The sequence below is a fragment of the Cavia porcellus genome, unplaced genomic scaffold (genome assembly GCF_034190915.1).
Source record: "Cavia porcellus strain 051 isolate PalLab524CR breed Dunkin Hartley unplaced genomic scaffold, mCavPor4.1 scaffold_17, whole genome shotgun sequence".
Lineage (NCBI taxonomy): Eukaryota > Metazoa > Chordata > Mammalia > Rodentia > Caviidae > Cavia > Cavia porcellus.
Window position 1 is genome coordinate 66,393,129 of NW_026947500.1, and position 27,186 is coordinate 66,420,314.

At 45.0% G+C, this 27,186-nt stretch overlaps 2 protein-coding genes and 1 pseudogene across 2 annotated transcripts; 1 reads left to right on the top strand and 2 right to left on the bottom strand.

Moving 5' to 3' along the window:
* Positions 1-925: 925 nt before the first annotated feature.
* LOC134471150 (olfactory receptor 7A17-like) lies at positions 926-7,509 on the bottom strand (annotated as a pseudogene).
* A 773-nt stretch (positions 7,510-8,282) lies between these two features.
* On the bottom strand, positions 8,283-9,212 carry LOC134471240 (olfactory receptor 7A10-like). The gene has a single exon (XM_063229310.1). It carries the CDS (start codon positions 9,210-9,212, stop codon positions 8,283-8,285), a length of 930 nt encoding a protein of 309 aa, XP_063085380.1.
* A 15,973-nt stretch (positions 9,213-25,185) lies between these two features.
* Positions 25,186-26,596, top strand: LOC134471028 (olfactory receptor 7A17-like). Its single transcript, XM_063228538.1, has one exon. The coding sequence runs from the start codon at positions 25,186-25,188 to the stop codon at positions 26,140-26,142; it is 957 nt and encodes a 318-aa protein (XP_063084608.1). The 3' UTR covers positions 26,143-26,596.
* The last annotated feature ends 590 nt before the right edge of the window (positions 26,597-27,186 follow it).

Genomic DNA, 27,186 nt, shown 5'->3' on the forward strand with positions numbered 1-27,186 from the left:
AGGAGTCGGTGTCTCTAGAGGCTTGTTTTGCTCATGGCTCTGGTCAGCGCTTTGGACATGGAGCTGAAAAACTAGCCAGGTCCTGAGTGTGAGAACCATGGGACGGTCAGATGGAAGGCAGAATTCTGGTGCTCCACTGCGCCCTGGGGTGACCACAGTCAGCAGTAAAGCACTGTATGTATCAAAATCGTTAGACAGAGGACCCTAGAACTAACTCACTATAAAGACATGATTAAGACTGAAAGTGACAGATATGTCAACAAGCCGGGCTCACCGCTCTTTAACATATGCATGAGTCATACGCCGTGTTGTCTCTCATAAATATGCATTGATACTATGTAGTGTTCTAAAACTAAAAAGTGTAAAGCCCCAAACGAGTACCCATACAATGCACTAACATGTTGAAGTCCACATTATCAAAAAGAGCAATTAAAGCCCTGATACACACAGGCATGACTCCCGAAGAAGCAAAGTACTGACCTCAGCTTTAGATAAATTGCACCAGTTTCCAAGGTAACTTTTTCCAGATGTGAAGCAAATCCCATCACGAGCTCTTCAGTAAAATGAAAGAAACATTATGCAATAAGAGATGCAATACAGGAAGAAGTTGCCTCTAAGACATCCTTGCTGATTACTCAGGTATGTGAGAATTTCCAAATACTTCTGGTGCAATGCTTGGAATAATGCTGGGAATCTGGAAAAGCAAAAGGAAAAAACCATGAGCTTTTAGAAAATCTGAAAGCACTAGTTGACTAAGTCACACGGGGACGTTGGAATTGTAGCAGTCGAAGTCCTGGGAGAAATACCTTGAGCGATTCCTGTGCTCATGATCTGATCCGTGAATCAGGTTTAGACTTGGAAGCTTCCAAAGTCCTGCAGCCAAGAGCATTGCTCAGGCTCTGGGCAGCATCTTCTTTTACAGGTTTTATTCAGAAAGTCTTTTCAGAGCTCTCTTGACATCCTTATTCCTCAAGCTGTAGATGAAGGGATTCAGCATGGGGCTGACCACAGTGTACATCTCCGAGGCTGTTGCACTTGAGTGTGAGCTCCTGTGTGCAGAGCTAAGGTACACACCTAGACCTGAGCAATAACATAAGGAGACCACTGCGAGGTGAGATGTGCAGGTGGAAAAGGCTTTATGCCCCCCTGAGCTGAAGTGACAGCACATATGGAGGAGACGATCTTAGGGTAAGAGTACAGGATGCCAGCCGGGGAGCCAGTCCCCAACAGCACAGGTACCAAGTGCACCACAAGGTCACTGAGAACATTCTCAGCACAGGCAAGCTGGGCCACCTGGTTGAGTTCACAGGAGAAGTGTGGGACTTCCAGCTCTGTGCAGAAGGACAGATGCAGCACCACGAGGCTTTTCCATGAGGTGTGCAAGAAGCTCGCCATCCAGGACACCAGCACCAGCACCACACAGAGCAATGGGTGCATGACGACCGTGTAACTCAGGGGATGACAGATGGCTACGAACCTGTAATAGCCATGACACCCAGGAAGAAGTTGTCCAGCTCTGCAAAGAGAAATACAAAGTATATCTGGGCGATGCAACCTGCATAGGTAATGACCTGGCTGTGGGTCTGGATGCTCACCAACGTTCTGGGCACATGGGTGCACATGAAGCTGATGTCCACAGAGGACAGGTTGGAGAGGAAGAAGGATATGGGCATATACAGTTGAGGTTTGGAGATGATGGCCAGGAGGATGAGCAGGTTCCCGAGCACTGTGGTCAGGAACCCGGAGAGAAAGAGCCCACAGATGAGGGGCTGCAGCTCTGGGTCCTCTGAGTGCCCCAGAAGAAGAAATTCTGAAATTCTGGTGCTGTTTCCTGCTTCCTCATTGGGGATGCAATACTGTAAATACAAATCGACTTAGTAGGTGCCGTTGCGTGGATGGGTGGTAGTTTCAGGGAAAGCAGGTCGCATCAGTGCTCTGTACACAGATGCATGCTACCCGTATAGTTGAAGTGCTCTTATTTACATGCTTGTGTTTACAGATAATTCTTATGCTTTGATATCTCATACCCACAGGATTTGGAATTTCTGCTCTGCTCTACACCTTTTCCTGTGAGGTCATGCGTTTCACAGTTTTAATGAGAAAGTACTTGTTACATTTGTGTACTGGCCATGTTCAGACCCCTGTCTGTACAATGATTCACTCCCGCAGATGAAGAAACATTCCTACTTCCCAGTCATGGACACAGAATCCAGGGAGAGAAGAAAACCACATGTCTATGACCTGTTTTCCTTGAAACTATCACCAATCCACACAATGGCACATACTAAGTGGACTTTTATTATCAATTACACCTCAGTAAAACCGCTTGAAAAAGAAATAGTCACAGAAGACCCCACGGGGTGAACACATCATGAAAACAAGGTATGGATAGGAGGTGTGTGTACGTGTGTGTGTCTGTGTGTTGCTAGCAATGAAAGCTGGAATCTGGGGCATGCTAGGCAGGTGCTCTGCCAGTAAGCTACACCCTCAAGCCCACAGTCAGGCAGGAATAGGCGACATGTGAACAGAAGCCAGGAGGTCACCTGTTGGAATTTTACCTGGCAGAGAGAACAGCCAGTGCAAATGCCCTGAGACAGGTTCAGATTTTCCAGGCCATCAAGGAACCAGTGTGTGGAGGTCAGCAAGAAGGGCAGGGTGCTGGGAGACAGCAGACAGATGCGCTGAAGAGTGAGGTGCTGAGAATGCTGGACCCCAGGAACCCCTCTTTTGTGGTGTGCACTTCTTGCACATTGTTCATGTTTGTTGCAAAGGCATCCTGTGGACTCAGAGGGAAACTGCTCCCTGCCCTTCCTGGTTGAGTTTTCCTCTGTGTTGTGAGAGTGACTCCAGGTCCTCAGCTCTGAGGCATGTGCTCCTGGGTGTGCACCGCCACAGCACCCCGACACACCCAGCACACCCACAGGGCCAGCACTGTGCACACTGGGAGCCCAGGGGACCAGGTAACTGCCCCTTTGCTGTGCCAGGCTGAGAATCTGCGCTCTGTAACTGTGCAGAATAATAAATAAGCAGGGAGACAAACTTTGTTGCCTTTTTGTTCTAGTTTGCATTTGAAGAAACAAACGTCAAGAGACACAGAAATGAAAGGGAAGAAAGAAAGCCAGTGAGATAACAGACTCATACGGAGCCCGAGGAAGCGGAAGGAAGCCAGTGTGTCTACCTTTCCAAAAACAAGAAAAAAGCCAAAAGAAATAAAAGTATCCACAGTCAAAGGCAGTGATGCCATCAGGCTTTCAAACGCCTCATGGAAAGGTAGTCCCGAGACCAAAGGGACTCAAGGGACTCAAGAAACAATCAACCACGGGGTACACAGACACCCCAGTAACAGCTAAGCGCGTTTAATGTGAGAGAGAAGCATTCCCTCTGCTTAGTCCATAGTTTCTGGCCGGTCTGTGTCGCCGTGGTCCAGCGACAGCAGAGGCCTCTGTGTACCTCGGAGCCCTCTGAGGGCAGCTGGCAACGAGCAGTGCAGGTGCCTCTGCTCAGGGTTTGCACTTTGCCCCTGACCCTCTGCACCCAAGGGCTCAGTCCAGGGAGGGCTGCCTCCTGGTGAGGGATGAGACCCCTCCTGGTGTGGCAGCCTGCTCTGTTCCCTGGACACCTCTCAGTGGGACCAGGGGGCTAAGCGGCTCCTGGGTGAGTAGCGTTTCACAGCAACATGCGAGCTTCACAGGCGAGCGAGGAAGAATATAATAGTCACCCACAGCGTGCAAGCTCAGCCCCATGGGGAGAGGAGAGGCATGCTGTGAAATATTTCATCTGCTGTGCTAAGGGATTAGAGGGGAGTCTGGAAGGAATTACGGAGGGGGAGAGAGAGAGATTAGGGAGATGCGCTACCAGAGAATTCTGCAGTATGCGTAATAGCATTCACAGGGTCTGATTCTGCACACGAAGTGTGCGAGCTTGCAGACATGCAAAATGCAGAAAGAACTTTTAAACAAGCGACACTTAGAAATGAAAGAGTTACAGTGTTGCATTGGTAAAGGTATATTTCTTCTTTAGCGAAATATAGTTACAGATTTGCAGATTTTATTTATCTGCAATCAAACAAATAGAGATTGACCTCACGGCTGTCTGCATTCTAGGCAAATACTCTGTCCCTCAGATCAGTCCTGGATTTTTAATAAAACATCATGACTGTACATGATAATGAGGGACCGTGTCATAGCACAACACACACGTGCAGTATTTAATCAGTAAAATTGAAACACTGGTAAATCTTTTCTCTTGAAAAACATAGATTCTTGTCTTCTAATGTCTTATTAGCACATGTGCAATTAAAAACCCAGGATAGCACTTTGGAAGCCCTTTAGTGTGATTCTTATGATTATGAATATCATGTGGTAAAAATTCACAGCTAGTGGAGTGAGCTTTAATCCCTGAATCATGCTGTGACACATAAACATGTCTTCCTCCTGTGAAGTTGTATTTGGTTCCCATTCATCAACAAACCAGGTCTCCTCTCCCTTATACTTACAACAAACATTATTCTACCTCTGGCAGTGACTTTTTAATTTTGATGGACGTGTCTTCATTCTTTGATATGGTTTTAATATTACTGTGTGCTTGGGATGCATAATGATTACCTTCATCTGGAGAAATATATCCACCTACAGTCACACCCAGTCAGCTTATTTCCCTGTCCCCTTCCTGTCCTCCAGGCTCCCCTGATGCCCAGACATCACCCCATATCCACAGTGTCACCATCATTTCTTATCATTTTTTCTTTGCTGTTCAGATCATTTAAAATTTGGATTTAATGTGATATCTATATGCATGAATATAGTACACACTGATTGAAAAAAGTTGAAAAGATAATCTGAAACATGAGTCAGACAAGACACAAAACACAAATTATTTTACAGATTATCAGTTCACGGTAAAATTGTCAAAGACTTTTGTAAGCAGCAGAATGTGACGGGAAGTCTTCAAAAATCATACAAGTAACAGTCTCTAATTTTTTATGTGGTTTTATATAAACAAATGAGCTTAATTCAGATTAAATCAGTTTTAATCAAATCAAAAAGAATCAAGTCTTCCAGTTCCTGGCTGAACACAGGAATTGTATAAAAATGTATGAAGTCACAGCAATCCAAGGACAATCAAAAAGCACAGAAATGCGGGAAGAGCTGGAAATCCACGTGTTTAAGGGCCTGCAATGCTTTGCTGAGCAAAGATGCGGACCCTCACTTTGTATTTCTTATTTAAAGCAAGGACTTGCAGGTGGATAATGTGAATTAGAGCATTCTTCCAAAAGGAAGAGAGCATACAGGGCGCACTCTGATGGCTTCTCTGCTTCCCCTCACAGGGGCGTCTGTGACTCAGGCTCCCTGAGTGCAGGCGCCTGGGCTTCTCCTTCAGGCTCCTGCTGCGCTGGCTCTCGTCCTCCCTCTGGTCAGCAGCAAACCCGGGCACTGGGCGCACTGTTCACCACTCCTGCCAGCAGCAGGAGTAAACAGAGCATAGTGGATAATCTCAGGACTGTGTCTGGATGGCTGGGAGACAGCAGCCAGGTCACCGCCTGCTCCCACGGGGCACACTGGCTCTCGGGGGACCTCGGGCCCAGCCTCTGCCACCTTGTGCTGCAGCATCTGCTGAGCCCCCAGACACACCTGGACACAATCACGAGAAAGGAGGTCCTGTGTCACCGTGCAGATGCCCCTTCACTGGGTAGCGCTGGACACTCAGCTGTGAGGGAGGAAAGCCGGTGGGCAGGAGCTGAGCATCAGTCTCCCAGGCAGAGTTCAGATCTCAGTAACCGCCGTGTCCTTCTACGCAGGCTGCACAGCTGAGGGCCACCCGAGGGCGGGCATTCGGGCACCTATATGGGCTCGGTGGCCCTATGTCCCTCTCCTTACCTCTTGGGCTCCTCACTTTGCTGTCCTGTGGGACACTGGCCTGCTGTGACAAGATACTCTTCCTGCTGATTCTTTTACTGAGACGGTGGTTTATGCAGCAGTAAATCTGCTTTCTATTCTCCTTCTCCATTCTCCCTCCTGCCTTTCAGGAGTAAAACTTTTTAGCGCTTTATCTTTCCTATAAGTTACAGAGCTTTTATTATTTTTTTTTATTTAAAGAAAGCAAGAAAAAACAAAATAGAAAAGAAGGGTAGTACAATACACAATTCAATGAAAAACTTTTAAAAATTTAATACTAAGAAATCGCTAGTTGACACATTACATATTGTCATTTTAGAAATTGTTGTTCAAGTTACAAAATCAAAGCATAAAATGTGGACAGACATTCAAACACGGACAGTGCGAGCATAAGTGTGTAAGATTGATGACCATCTTACTATTTTTCTTGTGCCATTCAATGGAATGTTTTTTTTCTGGAAGGCTGACTGGGGGGTTCCGTGTGTAAATAAGGGGCCCTGTTTTAGTTCTATCAAATGCCCTTCCTCTGCTCACAAAGGCCATCGCAGCAGCACCAGAGAAGCGGAGGGAAGTGACCATGAAGCCTGCACTCAGGCTGATGGCCAGCAGGGCACGGAAGGAGAGCGTCCCAGGGCCTGGAGGCAGAGAGGGAGCAAAGAGGGGCCGAGGGAAGGAGCCCAGCCACCCCTCCAGCTGGTGCTGGGGAAGGGGAGTCAGATGCTCCTGGCCTTTCTCTGTTCCTGTAAATCAGTTTCCAGTTTTACTACAATGGCACAAAACAGCTCTGCACAGCGGGGCAGACAGGGCACCCCGGAAATAGAGAAGAGGACATGGAAATAATCTCACGCCACTAAAGCCCTCCGGGTTCCTGGTGAAGATTGCAAAAGTGAACTTGGGAGAAAAGAGAGCCTTTGAAGAGCTGCTGCGGGGCACACTGGAATTCACAGGCAGAAGAAACCACGTGTGGGGCTGGGGATTTAGCTCAGCGGCATTAGTGCCTGCCTTGCAAGCACAGAGTCGTGAGTTCAATCCCTGGTATTGATTTAGAAAAAAAAAGAAGAAGAAGGAGCAACCACGTGTACGAAAATTATCTTTAAACACTTCAAAGTCATCAATGTAAGACTGGACGCTTTGAAATTAGCAGGAAAAATGTAGGAAAAGCCTTTCTGGGTATGAGTCAGGGAGGGACGTCTCAAAAAGAGTTCCAGCAGCACAAAAATAACAGCAAGAGTCAGCAAGTGGGAATCCATGAAATTAAAGGGTTTATGCACAGCCAAGACATGGCGGAAACATTCCACAAAACAGCACGCCGGCTACGCTGGTGAAATAATACATCAAGATCCCCGAAAATGAACATCAAATCTAATAATGAACAGGCACTGAGCAGAATAAGTGCAAATGGGCGTACTGAACGTGGTGGATATTTTCACTATTACAAAATGCAAATCTAAAGTATATTGAGGTTCGTTTTACCCCCGGTTTCATAGGAGCATCGAGAGCACACAGGTGGGCGTGGGAGAAAATAATTTTATTTTCTTTGGAGGGAACGTACAGAATCATGGCTACTGTGGGAATCAGTGCAGAGGTTCCAGAAAAAGTACCACGCGGCCGCCATGGGAACCAACCGCAAACATCCTCAGTATATAATCAAAGGCATGAAAATTATTCTATTCCACAGGCACCCGAGTAACAGAGTGCTTGTCGGGGTGCAACTCTCAGTAGCCAGGAATGGAATGAGCCAAGGCTCCAATCAGAAGGCCTGATGTGGATGAAATGCATACTCAGGGAGGTGGGTGACAGACAGATGGATAGAGAGGCAGATGAAACACGGGCAGTCACAATGATTAGACAGACAGACCGATGGCAGGTATATTGATTAACTGAATGACAAATATAACAAACAAAATGATGTCATTTGGAGAAAAATGGATAGAACGGGAGAGATTATGTTAAGCAAACTAAACCAGACTCTAAAAAACACTACGTCATGTTTTCCTCTCCTCAAAGGAACTTCAAAAAGAAACAGATGTCATGAGAGGAGAAAGGAGACCAGGAGCGGAACAGGAATAGGAAGGAATCGGGGAAAGAGCGGGGTCAGGACATGGAGAGTAATAAGAACAGTAACGCAGAGCAAACCACAACGCTGCTCCGACGATTGTGCAGAAGGAAATGCCTTACAGTGTGTAACTGATCTGCACTGATAAAGGTAATTAATTAAACGGAGCTGCTTATATCTTCAGAAACATTGAAATCAGAGGAACGGGAATTCCAAGTAAACCAGGGCAACAGTGAGTTTCATTCTCAGCTGCACAAAGCATCCCAGCCTGAGGCCCGAGGTTTGGGTCCCGTGATGGCAGACACCCCTCCAGCCTGAGACAGCGGATTCTTTCAGAGTTTCCTTCCAAAGAGGCTCAGCAGAGCCCTCTTGACATCTCTGTTCCTCAGGCTGTAGATGAAGGGGTTCAGCATGGGGGTGACCACGGTGTAAATCACAGAGGCTGTGGCACTGTCGTGGGAGCTGTGGGCTGAGACAGAACCGATGTACACGCCCAGGCCTGTGCCATAAAACACACAGACAGCAGAGAGGTGGGATGCACAGGTGGAGAGGGCTTTCTTCTTCCCCCCAGCTGAGGACAGTTCACGAATGGAGGAAGCGATCTTAGCATAAGAATAAAGGATGCCAGTGAGGGAAGCCTTACCCAGTAACACCGGGGCCAAATACATCACGAGGTCATTCAGAAGGTTTTTGGAGCAGGCAATCTGGGCCACTTGATTGAGTTCACAGAAGAAGTGAGGGATTTGGGGGTCAGTAGAGAAAGACAGCTGCAGAGCCATTAAGCTTTGCAACAAAGTATGCAGGACACTCAGAATCCAGGACCCCAGAATGAGGAAGCCACACCGCCAGGGGTTCAGAATGACCGTGTAGCGGAGGGGGTGACAGATGGCCACGAAGCGGTCATAGGCCATGTTGGCCAGAAGGAAGTTGTCCAGCTCTCCAAAGAGCAAGAAAAAGGACATCTGGGTGATGCAGCCTGCGTAGGTAATGACCTGGCTGTGGGTCTGGATGTTCACCAGCATCTTGGGCACAGTGGTGGAGGTGAAGCCGACGTCCACAGAGGACAGGTTGGAGAGGAAGAAGTACATGGGCGTGTGCAGGTGGGGGTCGGAGACGATGGCCAGGAGGATGAGCAGGTTCCCGAGCACCGTGGTCAGGTACATGGAGAGGAAGAGCCCGTAGACCAGGGGCTGCAGCTCTGGGTCCTCTGAGAGTCCCAGAAGGAGAAATTCTGAAATTCTGGTGCTGTTTTCTGCTTCCATATGGTGGATGCAACTATCAGGGAAAAAGAAAAGTCACATGAGTCCTCTTTGAGCAAAAGGACATTACTAGTTTGGTTGAATTTCCGCAAATTAAGTTTTGCAGTCTATAAATTGCAGTCATTGTATAACTTAAGGTCCCCTGGGGAAATCCTCCTGCCATTCCTGATTGGAAATTTCTATGCCTCTCTGAGGTTTCGCCCTTAAAATCGTGTCTTTTGTAGATTTCCTATGAAATTATTTCTCACAATTGAGAAATATATATGGGGTGATGACCATGTTGTATGAACTGTTTGGAAAATGATGAGCAGAAGCTGAAAACTAAAATTTCTACCTCCCAATGGTTGAGAAAGAATATATTCAAAAAAGAACATCATATATTATTACTAGTTTTTGGTGAGGGATTGTGTAGATTTGCAAATGCATACTCACAGAAATCAACGTATAGAATATGTGTAACCGTTTAGATATCAATTATACCTCAACAAGTGAACCTCTGTTGGAAAACAGAGATGATCATGTAACATGCAATGGGGTCAAGGCTCCATAAAGAAAATAAAAGTTTTGAAAGAGAGAACAGACAGGAGTTGTATGTGTGTGCCTGTGTGTGGGTATTGGCACACACAAGTGTGAATATTATGCTGGGCATGGAATCCTGGACCTTATTCATGCTAACTAGGTTCTCTGCCCCAACCTACAAAAATTACTCCTAACCAAGAACTACAGTGTGAACCTAACAAGAAGGGAATATTCTTGTCGTGATGATAGAAGATGTAAGATGTTCCCTGTACAAGAACTTAACAGTCACAATAAATGTGCAATTGTAACAAGTTCTATTCATATGCTCATTTAATAAGTGTGTTAGCATGGGTGAATATATAATGTAAAAAACAATTCCTAAGCTAAGAACTCACACAATAATGACTGTGTTATTTAAAGTAGTAAAAGCACCCTGATTTTCAGTTAAATTTTACTCACAGATAAAACAGAATGCACCTGAGTCATTTGCAGGATGCTGGGTGATCTTGAGAACACAATAGAAAGAGGAATAGGTCTGATCTAGAAAGGTAAATGTCTTATAGGGTAAGCCCAATTAGAAATAAACTGTGAAATAAGGCAGAATTCTTGGAATAGGAGAAGGGGTGAAAAGGTATGGAGAGGGGAAAGAGGAAAAACTATCAAGATAGGATTTCTGTTAACCTCCAGGGACAGTATTCCACCCTGTACCTCAGTGATTTCTAATTTTTGCTTTTTTCTGACTATGCATCGATTGCCCGTGTTAATCAAGTTCCCTGTGTTGTTGAACACATGCATGAAGTATGCACTGCTTAACACAAATGAGAATCTAAAATATGTAAAGGAGACATAAAATCCTAAGAACTTTATGATAGGAATCTGGGTTTCTAAGTCAAGATTATATTACCAGAGAGCTGGAAATGATTTACTACCAGAAGAAGTCTTCCAAAATACGTAGAAGGAACATCACGTAGCGTTACAATTTTTCCCTTAGGAAGTTTTGGATCCAAACACATTCTCCCCTGAAATGGTGACACAGAGGGACAGCCTTCCAGACGGTGATGACCCTGACACCGCAGAAGTGTGTCCACTCAGGGAAAGTCAGGGGCGCAATAAGGCAGAACAGAGAGGGGAAAAAAGTTGGGCTCATGTGCAAACTAGGATTTCCTACTCAGAAACATACAGAAGAATCTTCACTAGGTTTTTATTAAAATGAAGGACTCACAACTATTGAATTAGTTCTTTCAGAAAAATAGGCAATGTGGGAATAATGTATATGACCCAAGATACATCCAATCCCAAAAAGTATAAATTTTCATGCCCCGCAAATGCATCTGTACATACACAAAAGAAGTGAAGATCAAAAGGTTTGTGAAGGGCAATTTTAAAACTCCAATGCTTCACTGGAAAACAAATCAAAATCCTCCCACAGAGTACGGGAGGGAACGGCTGGCAGGGATGTTTTGTAATAATAGAGAGGAGACTTCACCACCAAACTCTCAGCACGTTCAGCCTCACAAGTGTTACAGTCACTGCAAAGAAGGCTCTAGGCAAACCTTCCCCCTGGCTAAACGGTTTCTATGCGAGTGCCCAGTGATGGAGATAAAGCTTGAAAAATGGGGTCCCACGAACTGCTACTGCAAGATGTGACAGGGACAGGTATTTCCTCTGCATCTTTCTCAACAATGCAGAAACAAAGTCCACTCCATTTCAACTTAAGCATAAGGCCAACCAGGTTCCCTTTCATTTCCCTCCTAACCTACACCCCACTCACCTGTGCCCCTAACTGTCAGGTCCTTGGATTTACATTCCTTTCCTGGAAACACTGTTAGGGACCTGTCTCTCTTCTCTTTGTGTTCCTGTTGCCTCCAAGTCATTGTTGACAATGAACCCAACTTAGTCAGATCTGTTTTAAGATCAGGAATTAACACCGCAGTGTTAATTGTTCAGCAGAGCAGCTAACAGCCACAGCAGGATCCACTCCAGTTTAGGTCAGGATGAATCTCAGGTGCCTTTACAGACCCACTTTTGGGTCCTGTATCTTCCCCCGCAATCCCTACTGTAATCCCAGACTCACCTGGATGCAGTCTTTAGGAGAAGTTCTCAGGTTGAAAGTACAAGTCCTTCTCTGGATGACTGAGTTGGGGACAGAAGCTCTGTCTCCCAAAAAGATGCAGCCAAACCAAAAGGGTGATTCCCCTACAGAAACCTGAGATCTCAGAAAGAAACCACTAGTGTCCTTGTCGGCTCGGATCTGTAGACTCTGAGGAGCAACCCAGGGAAGGTCTCGGCTGCCTGTACCTGCTTGCGGGCCCTCACCTCCTGGTTACACCCCCTCTAAATCCCTGATTGCCCGTGGGCAACTGGCCTGGAAAGACAGGCGATTATTCCCGCTGAGTCTGTGTCCCGTGTCCCTGGTCTGTGGTCCAGGAGGACTACTTAGTGTTTCCCTCTCCGATAAGCCTCACGCCTTCCAGAGGAATGATCTCCTAGTGCATTATCCTCCTTAGGGGTAGAGTGTGTTTAAGGTGGACACTGGGGGATCCTCTTGCCTGGCGCTTCCTGGGTCTTCAAAGCCCTGACCTGTGATGTGTAGAAATCTCCTGACACCTCCAGAAACTCCAGTGCTGAGCTGAGCTGGCAGGGTTCCTTCACTCTCAGTCTCCTGACTGATAGGTTAAATAGGCCTCTATCTTCTCAAAGGCTGTGGTATCTCTGTGCTTTCCCCCAACAAGTAAAAAGGACTTCAAGACAAAAATTTTCAAGGAGAATAAACAATTCAAAAAAAAATCTATACAAATGAAAGCAAAAGTTGAGCACATTTTTGTGTGAATGAAACTTTTTTTTTTTTTTTTTTTGGCCCTGGGAATTGAACCCACAACCTCACACTTTCCAGGCAGGAGCTGTGACCCTGAGCTTTATCCCCGGCCCTGAAACATTTTTTCTTACACGTATTCTTTATGTATCTGACCGTTCAGTTTTGATACGGTCCACTGGTGACTGAGGCAGGTCTTTGTCTCAATTTTTATTCGTACGTATTTGCGATGCAGAGTGAATGGAATCAGCAAGGCCTGCAGGGCGTCTCCTGAGGCATCTGTTCTTTGTGATTTTAGGGCTTTCAGTTCTCTTTTTAAGCCTATCCTGCTGTGTACCTGTGCCATCTTCAGGGTCTCTGCCCAACATTCAGCTCTCTTCCCATGACAGTCTTTACGATGTCACGCACACATCACACCCGTGACACCGTGACCTTCTAGTTTCTGCCTGGGCTTTGGGGTCGTTCACAAATGCTTCAAAGTGCTCCATCTATGCCATTATGTTACAGCACCCCAATGGCTGGAGCGGTCACCCGTGTCCTTCAGTTCTGTGTTTTCACAAAGCAATGGAAATGTGAGACACTCACACAGAAACAAGCTTAAGGCGATGAACAGAGACGTGAAAGAGCCAGGTTAGAGCTGATTCAGAACAAGTGTGCCACATAAACTGTCTGCAGCCTCAAACCCGCTGAGATGGGGCCGTGAGTACAGAGCGCCTTCCTAGTATAAGGGAGGCTCTGGGTTCTCTCAGTGCCACAGCTCTTCTTAAAAAACAACGTGAAACACATTAGAAAATATTAATGCAAACTAACAATGACATTAATTCAAGCTGTAAAATATGAATATATTTTATATTTAAATATATTTATTTAATCTATTAACATATTTAATATATTATACTATATTATTATATACATATTTTATATTTAAATATCTTTATATATTAATGTGATGATCCTATGATTCTGGCTTGTCATAAATAGTGCTCTTATTTATTGAAAATAGCACCAGTTGAATCTCCATCTGCCAGGCTTTTACCATGTGAAAGGTTTACATTTCAGTGTAAGAAAAACAAACAGAGAGGCCTGTAAGCCTTGAATGAGTGCTTTGAAAAATATGACTCATCCATTTTTGTTGCAAGATAAAATTTCCAAAGACTTCTTTCTCTGCATCTTTCTCATTAATACGGAAACACCGGAGAATATGATGTTGGCTCGGGTTTTGAATGACGCTCTGGCCCCCCAACACTGGGAGTGACGTAATGCCACATGTCATGGCAGGAGTGCATGGCAGAGAATATCGACACCCCATCATGACCAGGAGGCAGAAGAAAGAGGAAAGTGGGCTGCAGGTCCCAAGTCTCCTTCAAGAATGTGCGCCCCAGTAGTCTGAAGACCTCTCCCGAAGCCCGTCTCCACCCACTCTACCACCTCCCAGTAGCTCTACCTTGGGGACCACCGCTGTAATGCATGTTGCTTACAGGACGCTTCAAGATCTAGTTGTAGAAAATGTGTGAAAAAAGATGGAAAGGAGAGAGTTGGTGGGGTGCTGAGTCTGCTGGTTATGCCCAGAAGACCAGGGACAAAGCGCAAGAAAAACGCAGAAAGACAGGTGGGAGCAGGAGGTGTCGGGGCGGTGCGCAGCTCCCAGGAGGAGCAGGGGGTCAAAGGCCCTGGAGAAGATGCTTCTCTCAGGAGCTCAGCACTAACAAGGAAGCCCTGTGACCAGGGGTAAGAGGGGCCACGTGTGATACAGAACGATGAGCAAATGTGTGCAGAGGTGTCTGCTCCTCCGCTGCACATTGAAGTGGAAAGGACACTGATTCCAAGGTGAGAGGCCAGCTCTGCTGCAAGCGAGACCTTGTCTCTGGGAGAGAATAAGGTCGCAGGTGTGGGTCTGTGCTGGTGTTTATTGGGGAGCCTGAGGCCTTCACTCCTGTACCTAACTCCTGCTTTTGACTCCTGGCACCCAGAACAGTGTGCAGCCTTAGTGCTGCTGAAAGTTCAGGACAAGAGGCGTCTCTCTTTCCAGCTGCTGTAATGTTTGCTTTAATCAGTTGAGTCAAAATCCCCCAGGCTCTGACATACGCCCTTGGTTACCTCCTGTGCTGCCTTCAGTTCTGGCTTCTGTGCTGTGTAGGGGGGACCAGCCCCTCTCCTCGGAAGCCTGCACTCACTCCTGAGTTACTTGTTCACACACACACACACACACACACTGAGCACATCAGGCTTAGATGCAGGAATCACAGTGAGGACTCCTGGGACCGTGTAAATAACACGGTTTTCTCACACCGTGTACACATTAGAGAGGGACGGACACACAGCAAGCTGTCTCCATCAGATTAATTTCCATTTTGGTCCGGCTGTGGTCTGCCCTCCGTCTACAGAAACATTTTAGAAGCATAAAACATCCACTCATGCAGCAGAGCACACAGAACAGAATGAACCTGAGGGATTAAAAACGTGTAAAGATTCAGGGGACTCCCGGGAGGGCGGGAGCAGGAAGCCCCTCCTCAGCTGTGCAACCTTCCCGCTCGCCTTAACCCAGGACCAGAGACAAAGGGCAGCAACAAAGGCTTCCAGGAGAAAAGGTGCTACTGTCCTTTTAGTGTCCAACATCTACAGAGGGAACAGCTCAGGAGAAAAGTGGGCAAAAGGAATAAGCCAACCATTCAGAAGAGAAAATGGACAAAGAGCTCCTGGTTTTAGGCATTTTACAGGAAAAAATGAAGCATTGTTTCTTCTGTCCATTCCAAATTTATCTGGAGTACTGGTTTTTATACTGTCTTATTGTAGATCAAGAACAATTCCCTTAGATTATTTTCCTTCTGGTATTCCTTGTTATTCAGAAGTTTTGGGTTTTCATTCTCTCTCTCTCTCTCTCTCTCTCTCTCTCTCTCTCTCTCTCTCTCTCTCTCTCTCTTTCTCCCCTTCTGTCTCTATGTCTCTGCCTCTCTGTGTGTCTCTATGTCTCTCTCTGTGTCTCTGTCTGTGTCTCTCTCTATGTCTCTGTCTCTTTGTGTCTCTGTCTCTGTCTGTGTCTCTCTGTAATCCTGAAGGGGCTGGGGATGTAGCTCAGCAATATACTGCCTGCCCACAAGTGCAAGGCTGTGAGTTCAAACCCTGGTTCCAAAAAACCCAAGATCCCAATGCATGTGTTACCCTCAAGTCTACATTCTGATCATTCTCAATTAGCAAATATTTCCTGCTGTTCTATATAAATTCTGTAGGGTAACACCCCGGGAGTCTGCTCTCCTACACTGAGAAATATCCTCTGTGTAATTGATCCAGAGAGCACTAGGTCACACACACACACCTCACCTACACGGACTTTACCCTTAGATTTCATGACTCAGGTGAAGAGATTTCACATTCCTTGTTCAGTTTTATGCTTGCACAACAGTGTGTACATACACGTACTTTGTATAGAGTCGGATTTAAAGAAAATAAGAAGCGATCAGATAAAAGGTGTGGTGGGGAAGAGACTGAAACCAGGCTGGATAGAACAGTCTGAGAGGTGTTAGTAAAAAATCCAAAAGGAGCCTAACAAAGACTCGAAATAGGATGCGAGACAGGAATGATTTAATGATTTCAACAGGGAATAATAACTCAGTTTACAAAGATCTACAAGAGATTAACATATAATTGAGATAAAGCATCTGCATATCCTTTTAGACAGGGATGGAGTTCAGGTGCACACAAGGCATACACGGGGCTCTGGGTCAATCTCCAGCATCACAAAAAAATAAACTCTTTCTAAATATGTATGTGTGAAATACATTCAAGAAAATAAAAGGTGATCTTCAGTCAGATGAATATAGTATGTTCTAAGTGATGACCAGAAATAATGTGCTTTGTAGAACTACATCAGAAAAGATAAAATAATGTATATTCCCCAACATACTTACATACAAAGTTTTAAAAACTACATGGCAATAGTGAATGTGGATAATAACTCTAATTCTTATATTTGGAAACAATGCCATCTGTTAATATCTCTTCATTCCTTTTGTGTAAGTATCTAGTTCATGTCTTGTACTCTGAGTAACAACTGAAAGTAATGATACATGGCATATTCGTTATTGTCTTATGTTTTGTTATGAAATTTTGTTTTCTTATAAAGTAAGAAGAGAAAAGTCTAATTAAAAACAATACTCTGACCACATTGCATAAATGCAAAGAACTACATAGGCAATGTAAAAACAAAATTATTGAAAACAATAACACAAATACATTCGGATGCACCGGTAAGAAAAAAATTGCAAGCAAACTTCATTACAGTAATACCCTTTTTAATCTATCAAAGGTTTTCATCTGCGTGTCTCCCATGAGGGGAAATAACTGAACATGTGTACAGTGTCTCCTGTACTGATACTGCAAGGTCGGATATTCAGGAAGTACTCGGGTCCAGAACTCTCTGATGGAAAGATGCTGCAAATGGAAACACACGCTACAGTGTCCATCATCAAGAAGAGGAGACACAGCCCACATCAGAGTGTGTCCCCTCACAGCTGAGGTCCTGTGTCTGTGCTCCAGGTTCGCAGAAACATATTCTCACAGTAACCTGGAGCCACTCTGGTCCTATTGCTTCCTCTTGTAGCTAAGCTTCCACTGTCCCTCAGCTGTGAGCTGTGGCAGTGCTGAGCTCCAGGGATGCCTCTGTGTTTACCATGTAACTGAACACTGAAGTTAACTGAGCAGGAAGAGTCTGCAGCATTGTCTGCTCTCTACCCTAAAGCAAATTCGCCCTGAAGTGAGCAAATTCAAGCGAGTCCCTCAAGCAAAGTCTGCTAGCTTTCAGTCCCTCTGAGCCTTTTCTTCAGCACCCCCAGAATTCTTGGGGTCACCTGGATGGAATCTTTAAAAAAAAGGTCTCTGTCTAAGCACCTCGAACACAGGCTGGAGACTTGGTCATGGAGATGGGAGTTCTGTCCCCAGACAAGACAGCAGCCTTAATGAAGCCTCAGACCCCAACCTAGGGCAATTTATTTAGAAAAGCACCTTGCCCAGATCAGTACTGCACGTTCTGAAAGACAATTAGTGCAGGACACATTCACATCTCCTAGTACATTCTCCCTTAGGCATTAGTGCCTCCCTCTTGCCTTTCCAAACCTTATGGGACTCTGCTCTCCACAGAAAATTTTTCCTGCGGATTCCTTGTTATACAGCTCAGATTAAAAATCCAGGGGAATCCAGGCTTCAGAACTCCTTCCCAGTAAAGCTGCACAAAGTACAAATATGTACTAATAAAATGAAAAATATCTAAAAATCATCAAATAAATTATCTGACTCAGAAAATCCCGAAAAGAATGAAAGACAAATTGGGAACATAGGAAGATTCTGGGTCGCTTTACATATTCTGTATTTGGGTCAGTGTTCTAATTATGTGGAGAAATTTTCAGATCTGAAACTTCACTGAACCTTTGAAATGGTGCTTGGCCTGTGTATTTTCCAATTCATTTGTACTTTTAGCAAAGTTTCCTCTAGTATCTTCTCCCCACTATCCTTCACCCTTGAGAAACTGGTAACAAAAGCAAAATTCTTGGGCTTACCCCAGCACCTAGCAAGTGGACACAAATGAAATTAAAAGGCTATTTAAAGAAGTCATAGAAAAAAACTTTCCAAACATTGGGAAATGGATCTGGCATGCTTATAAGTAAGGCATATAGGACTTCACCTGGCCATAACCAAAGTAAATCTACATCCTGACATATAATAATCAAGATCCCAGAAATTCAGCCCAAGAACAGAATATTAAAAGCTGCTAGAGAAAAGAGACAGATCACCTATAAAGGAAAACCCATCAGAATCACGGCAGACTTGTCAGCACAAAGCATCCAGTCAAGGAGAGGTTGGCGGGAAGTGTTTCAAACCCTCAAAGAAAACAACTTCCAACCCAGATTGATGTACCTTTAAAAACTATCTTTCAAAGTTGATGGAAAAAAGATACTTCCATGATAAAGAACACCTGAAGGAATTCATGACTACCAAACCAACCCTACAGAGAGTGCTGAAGAATATTCTAGAGAGAGATAAAGATGACCATGATTCAAGGAACAGCAGCGGAGGAGGATCGGCAAACCAGACAGGCAACTGAATGAAGGGAAAAGTGGGGGGCCAACAGCAGGAGGACAGCAGGGCAGAGACAGACCAGTGTGTGCTGGTGGTAACCATTAATGTAGATGTTCCCAGGTCAGCAATAAAAAGAAACACAGGGAGAGGGCATCAGGAATCAAGATCCACTGATATGCTCTATACAAGAAACACATCTAACTGGAAAGGAAATTCGTAGACTGAAAATTAAAGGAGAGAAAACAATTGTTCCATGTGATAGGAGACCAAAACAAACAAACAAACAAAAAAAACACAAACAAAAACCAAGAGTAACTTTCCCATTAACTACAGAATGCATAAGAAAGATACGGCATTATTATGCAGTGGAAAGCTACCCAGCTATAAAGTAGAATAATCTCAGGGCTCCTGTAGGTAAATGGACGCAACTGGAGATCATGTTCATGGCCAAAAGAGTTCGAACTCACACGCGTGACCCCGAGCATAAGAAACAGAAGGAGTTGGTGGGATCCAAAAGCAAAGGGAGGAAACACCTGGGAGGGAAACGTGCAAACTACCGGTAATTTCTTATTGTCTTGTCTTGAACTCTTGCATTGTTTACACAATTTTGCTAGATTTGGCTTTGTTCTGTCTGTTTTGTTAGACTTTACACTGTGTGATGGTAGGGGCAGCTATTTTAAATATAAAGGGATAAAGTACGGTAATCTTAGTTTCCTAGTATTATGCTGTGAAGCCTCATAACACTTTCATTCATTTGTTTAATTGGTTTTATTTGGTTTTGTTTGATTTTTTTATGTGTGATGGTATGAACACCTATTCTGAAGAAAATGAGACATTTTGACAGCCACTGCTGATTTCCTATCATCTTATTTCAAAGTCCTACCATGCTTTGTACTTTTGTTTTGATTGGTTCTATCTTGTTGTGTTTGATTTTATTATGTGTGATGGTATGGACAACTTTTAAGGAAAATGAGATATTGTAGTAACCATTTTTCATTTCCTATTATCTGGTTTTGCAGTCCTGTAATGCTTTCATCTTTTTGAACGGTTTTATACTATTTTGTTTGCTATTATTGTGTGTGAGGGCATGGTCTACTATTTCCAAGAAACCAAGAGACATTATAGTAGCCACTGTTGGTGACCTGTTGTCTGGTTGTGAGGCTCGGTGTTGCTTGCATTGTTCTGTTCTGATTTGTTTTCTTTTGTTTTATTCTCTTTAAAATAAAAAAAGAATCTGCATTTAAACAAAATTCCCACACAAATCCTCTGCACACTGAACCTGGAAGAGTCTTGAATAGTACGGGATCTCCTGAGGTCCTTTCTCCTTCTGCTTGTGCTGGGCGTTGGTGGGGGACATTGTCCTGTGCTCTCTACCATGCTGAGCAGCGTCCTTGGTCTCCACTCTCATGGCGCCAGATGCACCTCCCTCCAGGGGACAAGGGGGTTTCTCAAAGTATTCCCAAGTGTTCTTTGGAGAGAAAATCATTCTGGTCATGGAGCACAGTTTAGGGCATGAGAGCTGGGAATATCTGGAGGGGTTCCAGTGAGAGCCCATCGGTTTACCATTTGTTACTTTCCACAGATCCACATAGATCGTGTAAGCCCAAGAGCTGCAAAGTTAGAAAAAGGTTCTTAGTGGTATTGGCCACTAAAATGGACATTTATAAAACTTAAATGATGTCATTATCAATTGCAATATCAAGGAAGTGTGGCTAAAAGTCTGAAAATTGCTTATAATTGCCATATACTTGATAAGCGATTTTCCTCTCTACTGAATATGTTGCAAGCTGTGGAAGACATGAACGTGTCCATGGCAAAAATGGAAGCTTCGGTGATGTCGGACAGGCTCCTTGATTTTAGACTTTGACTGGAACCCGCACACAGGATTGGGACAAGGTTTAGTTTAGACCTCTCAAAAGTGAGAGAGTTTACTGCAAAGGGGGAGTGAAGTCTGCATTCACCTGGATTTTTTTTTTCACCTGAGCTCTTGTCACAAAGCATCTTCAGAGAACATTTTCTGTATGGAGCAGCGTCCCACGGGGGTTGGAAGGACAAGAGGGAGCTGCTGATGCCCAAGGGAGAATCTGCTGGGAGACATGAACATCTCTGGCGCTGACTGTCTTGCAGAATATGCAGCCCTGAGCGGGCAAGGTGCTTTTCTAAACGGATTGTCCTGGTTTGCGGATCTTGGCTTCACTTTTGCTGCCGTCTTGTCTGGGGCCAGAGCTTCAGTCTCCATCTCCAGGTCTCCAGCCTGTGTCCAAGGTGAAGGGTAATCGCTCACCTTTAAGTGGTAGACGCGGAAGCTGAATTAAAAGTGGGATGGAAGAAATAACGATGCTCCAGTTAACTCTGAGAATATGTCCAGGGATCCCTGCCATCCCTGGAGTGTAGACACAGGCCGTCCCCTGTGCGGGGACAGAGTCTGACGTGTGCTGTTTCTCCTCGTCTTTATGATGTGCACTGTAGGCTGTGTTTCATTTGTAGCAGCTTTGCATCGGAGAGTTCTGGACCAGAGTTATCCTTGAAGATCCAACCTTGCAGTATCGGTACAGCAGGTACTGTCCACATTTTCAGTTATTTCCCTCATGTGAGAAGTCAGATGAGAACCTTTAGTAGATTAAAAAGGATATTGTGGAAATAAACTTTGCTGGAAGTTATTTTCTCGCTGCTGACCCTGAATGTATCTGTGGGTTTGTTAGCAATTCCCTGTATAGCAGACTGTCCCTGTAAAATCTTCGCTTTTGCACAGTGGGGGGGGAGTACTCTTTTTAATGACACTTCTGGTTTTATTTTATGAAAAACTAAAATTCATAACAAAATGATTTTAGGATAACAATACTCAGTATACTACGTATTATATTTTCAGTTATTCAGGGGAGAAGGTGTAAACCAAAGAGAGTCTTACAAAAAAAGGAAGAAACACACAATACCACAACTGCTTTTCTCCACACATATGAATTGGGGATTTTTACCACCTTCACTGTTTGCCTTTTAGCTTTTAAAATTGTGTGTAAGTTGCTGGTGGAAATATATACATATTTGAATTTTTCCTGATCTATTTTTACAAGGCACATTATTCTGGTCATCACCTAGAAGACATTGCATTCATTTGAATAAAGCTTGTGTTTGTTTCTGAAATACATTTAACACATACACAGTTAGAAAGAATTATTGATTTTTCTGGTGTTGGAGATTGAATCGGAGCCTGTGTACCCCTGAAATACATCCGCCTAAAATGATATATGCAGATACTTTAACTCAGCTGTATGTTAGTTTCTTACAGGTCTTTGGTTACTGTGGTTCTTATCCATAACCATTTTGCATCTTTAATAGCAATGTTTTTACACTGCTCTGTGTGACCTGCTTTAGTCTCCCCGTCTCACTGTTTCTCTCATAGCTTCTCCTTTTCCTTAAATTTGCTTTGTACACAGCACCTGTATTCCTGGCACCCAGGAGTTACTTGTGGAAATACAAAACAGAACATGTGTGTAAAATTCTCTCATTTGAATCTAGAAGTGTAAAGGCAGAGCCACTCTGTGAGGGGATGGGTGTGTGTGCCCTGATGTCCTCCGGGCTTAATCACACTGAGGAAGGTTTTCAGTGTGAAGGAACAGACTCCAGGGTGCCACCACATAGAAGTTATGCAGAACACGGGGAAACACATGCTCTTTGGGAATGATCAGAATGCAGACTTCAGTGCAGCACATCGATGAGCATTTGCAAAAATAGAGACAGAGACAGAAAGAGAGCGAGACAGAGACATAGAGAGAGGAAGACAGACAGATCAAAACCCAAAGCCTCACAAGGACAGGGAGTAAATGCTGGAAGTAAAAATTCACAGATGGGATTCTTGAGTTACAATGGGACCAGATACACACGAGTCCTCCAGACAAACGCGGAACGGACAGAGGAGCTCTGTCTTCATTTCTTATGAAATGCTTAAAACCAGAAGCTCTTCGTCCGTTTTTCCCTTGTGAATGCTTGGCTTATTCCTTTTGCCCACTTTTCTCCTGAGCTGTTCAGTCTGTAGACGCTGGACACTAAAAGCACAGTAGAACCGTTTCTCCTGGACGCCTTTGTTGCTGCCCTTTGTCTCTGGTCCTGGGTTAAGGCGAGCGGGAAGGTTGCACAGCTGAGGAAGAGGCTTCCTGCTCCTGCCCTCCCATAAGTCACCTGAATCTTTACACCGTTTTAATCCCTCAGGTTCATTCCGTTCTGTGTGCTCTGTTGGTTGAGTGGATGTTTTATGCTTTTAAAATGTTTCTGTAGACAGAGGGCAAACCACAGCCCTCTGGAATGGAAAATGAATGGAAATTCATCTGATGGCGACAGCTTGCTGAATGTCAGTCCCTCTGTAATATGTAATATGTGCCCGGTGTGAGAAAACCGTGTTATTTACACAGGAGTCCTCACTGTGATTCCTGCATCTAAGCCTGATGTGCTCAGTGTGTGTGTGTGTGTGTGTGTGTGTGTGTGTGTGTGTGTGTGTGTGTGTGAACTAGTAACTCAGGAGTGAGTGCAGGCTTCCGAGGAGAGGGGCTGGTCCACCCTTCACAAACAGAAGCCAGAACTGAAGGCAGCACGGGAGGTAACCAAGGGCGTATGTCAGAGCCTGGGGGATTTTGACTCTACCAATCAAAGCAAACATTACAGCAGCTGGAAAGAGAGCCGCCTCTTGTCCTGAACTTTCAGCAGCAATAAGGCTGCACACTGTTCTGGGTGCCAGGAGTCAAAAGCAGGAGTTGGGTGCAGGAGTGAAGGCCTCAGGCACCCCAATAAACACCAGCACAGACCCACACCTGCGACCTTTTTCTCTCCCAGAGACGAGGTCTCGCTTGCAGCAGAGCTGGCCTCTCACCCTGGAATCAGTGACCTTTCCACTTCCACGTCCAGTGGAGGAGCAGACGCCTCTGCACACAGGTCAGTCCTCGTTCTGTGTCACAGGTGGCCCCTCTCACTCCCTGGTCACAGGGCTTTCTTGTTAGTGCTGAGCTCCTGAGAGAAGCATCTTCTCCAGCGCCTTTGACCCTCTGCTCCTCCTGGGAGCAGTGCACAGCCCCCGAAGCCCTCCTGCTCCCCACCTGTCTTTCTGGGTGTTTCTGTGCAAATGTCACTTTGTCCCTGGTCTTCTGGGAATAACCAGCAAACACAGAACCCCACCAACTCTCCTTTCCATCTGTTTTCACCACATTTTCTACAATTGGATCTTGAAGCGTCCTGTAACCAACATGCATTACAGGGGTGATCCCCAAGGTAGAGCTACTGGGAGGTGGTACAGTGGGTGGAGATGGGCTTCGGGAGAGGTCTTTATACTCCTAGGGGGGCACATCCTTGAAGGAGACTTCAGACCTGCAGCCCACTTTCCACTTTCTTTTCCCTCCTGCTCATGATGTGGTGTGGATATTCTCTCCCATTCACTCCTGCTGAGAATTCTGTGCTTCCCAGTGTTGTGGGGCCAGCGCATCATTCAAAACCCGAGCCAACATCATCTTCTCTCTTTACAAGCTGACTGTTCCTGGGAAAAGGTCAGGAAAACAGCACTTAGCATCATCAGACATAAGAGTTTTACAAAACTGTTTATACCCCGTCTATCATTTTACTGTAGAGATTTTGCTTTCCTTCATTGTTTTTTTAACCTTCTCTTATTTTGAAGGGAGTAAAATACAACAGGAAAAGACAGAATAAAGCCAATTGAGACAATGCAGTGAAATTGTTCCACAACTTTAGAGCAGGATACGGGGATAACAGGAATAGGTACCATAGTATATCTCCTTATCTTCACAATAGTTGTTCTTTCAATCAGGTACAACAAAATCATACCAAATACAGAACATTATAAAACCTATCAAAACAGAGTATTGAATAGAGCCATGCAATTAATCAAAACAAAGCAAAACAGTGATAACAATATTTGCCTTCAAAGAGATGGTAGAAGGAAATCCCCCGTGTTTGCTGTATTGCATGTGGTCAACCTCCAAAGAGGTGCGCAGACCTCTGGCTCTTGTTTGCTAACCTGGCGGGGATGTTTGATTCTCAGCCCACACACCGGTAGGTTCACGGCTGCCTACCAGGGAGGCGAGCAGGTTCCTTTGTTTCCCAGCACCCTAAGTTCCAACATAGTGTGGATCTTGGGAGATGCTGGCTGTTCTCTCCCTGGGGCATGCACCTCTTGCTGGAGCCATGGCTCCTTCATTGTTCATTGATTTTCGACACAATGCCTTGAACATGGGCCATTGTCAATTTATATTCCTCAAACATATGTTTTTTTCAATAAATTCTTACAATATTGACACTTTGCTCATGAGATAGAACTTCTTAATGAGACATTATACTGTAGCTGGAATCTGCTAAAGGGTAAAAATCTATGCAAAACACAGAAATTATTTTCCTGACTCTAGGAGATCTGGATGGAAGTGTAGCTCAGTAGCAAGAGCCCCTAACTTGCAAGTGAGAGGCCCTGAGTTCTACCCACCTTAGTGCAAAAAGGCTAACATTCATGGGAGGTGAGTCATGCATCCTTTGGTAATGCTGCTTTTCTCACTCCATTCTTATTTTGGAAGTTATACCCAAAGCATGGAACCAGGAAATGTTACGTGGCCTTCAGAATTTCTCCTTCTGGGACTCTCAGAGGACCCAGAGCTGCAGCCCCTCCTCTACGGGCTCTTCCTCTCCATGTACCTGACCACGGTGCTCGGGAACCTGCTCTTCCTCCTGGCCATCGTCTCCGACCCCCACCTGCACACGCCCATGTACTTCTTCCTCTCCAACCTGTCCTCTGTGGATGTGGGCTTCACCTCCACCACTGTGCCCAAGATGCTGGTGAACACCCAGACCCACAGCCAGCTCATTTCCTACGCAGGCTGCATCACCCAGATGTACTTTTGGATGCTTTTTTCAGGGCTGGACATCTTTCTGCTGACGGTGATGGCCTATGACCGCTACGTGGCCATCTGCTACCCCCTGCACTACACGGTTATCATGCACCGCTGGCTCTGTTTGTTGTTGGTTCTAGCCTGCTGGATCATGGGTGTCCTGATTTCCCTGTTACACACCCTCATGGCTTTGCGTCTGTCCTTCTGCAGCCACTTGGAAATCCCACACTTCTTCTGTGAACTGGATCAGGTGGTCCACCGTGCCTGTTCTGACACCTTTCTCAATGACATGGCCATATATGTTACTGCAGTGCTGCTGGCTATCTGTCCCCTCGCTGGCATCCTGTTCTCTTACTCTAAGATAATTTCCTCCATACGTGCAGTTCCGTCAGCTCGGGGGAAGAACAAAGCGTTTTCCACCTGCACCTCTCACCTCTCGGTGGTCTCCCTGTTTTACTGCACGCTCCTGGGCGTGTACCTGAGTTCTGCTGTCACCCAAGACTGGCGCTCTACTGCAGTCCCCTCGCTGATGTACACCGTGGTCACCCCCATGCTGAACCCCTTCATCTACAGTCTGAGGAACGAAGACATCAAGAGAGCGCTGAGAGGACTTCTTGGGAGGGCAACGAGCAGAGGACCAGCTGGCCCACCTCGGTAGAAATGCTTCTCATTTCGGGCCTCAAATTTTGGAGTCAGAATTTTGATCCTTTGATCAGATTGTGCAAGACGTTTTTCCCTTTACCGCCTGTAATTTCCATTTCTTTGATGTAGTTCTCTAGATAATTTAATTAAATCACTTTATTAAGTGTTCTCTTCTTTCTAGTGCCTTTTATTACTCCCCCAAACTTGTTCCCCTTCTTGGATCGGAAGTGTTTGGAAATTCTCATGTCTGCCCTGGAACAAAGCAGACTGCTTATGAAAAATTGTTATACAATAGCGTATCATGTTCAATTTATATCTTTTGTGTTCTACAGCAACTTTGAAGGATTTTGCTGTTAGTAGAGGACAATTATACTTGGCAATTAAAGTCAGCTACAAATTTGAATAAATTGATTGATTCCATATGACTTTAGAGTCTGGAATGACCTCTAATATGACCAATAAATTTTTGAAGTCGGTGAGTGTATTGCTTTGGAAAATGATTTTGAGTCTGTATTCTGTTCCTTCCCGGTGTATTGTGAAGCATTGTCCAGGTGAAGAGAATTTAATAATCTGACTTCACAGTTGGTTGGTACACATTATTGTTACACTGAGTTACCTTCTTTGTTCTGTTGGTCAGAATGTCTAGATCTGAATACAGATACTGTCCCTCACTCTAAATGAGAACCCTCATCAATATTATCCTGTATATATTCTTTTTTTCCCCCTTTCCAGTGCTGGTGATCAAACCCAGGGATTCATGCATGCTAGCAGTGCCCTGTCACTGAGCTAACCCCGGCCCTGTGCATCTCCTTTCCCCCAGGAATAGTCCAGTCTTTATGTTCTGGCTGACACAGGACTGTGTCTTCAGCCCAGTCGTGGGACTCAGAGTCACCCACTCCCTGTGCACACAGGCGTGTCCTTCCACCGTGTCTGGGGTGGAATCTCACTGCAGTCACCATGTAGTACAGTTACTTTAAATAAGCTGCATAGCAGGGTCATTATGAATCTTGTCACTAAATATACAAATAAATTTCAAGATTATTGGCGTATGGTTTTAATT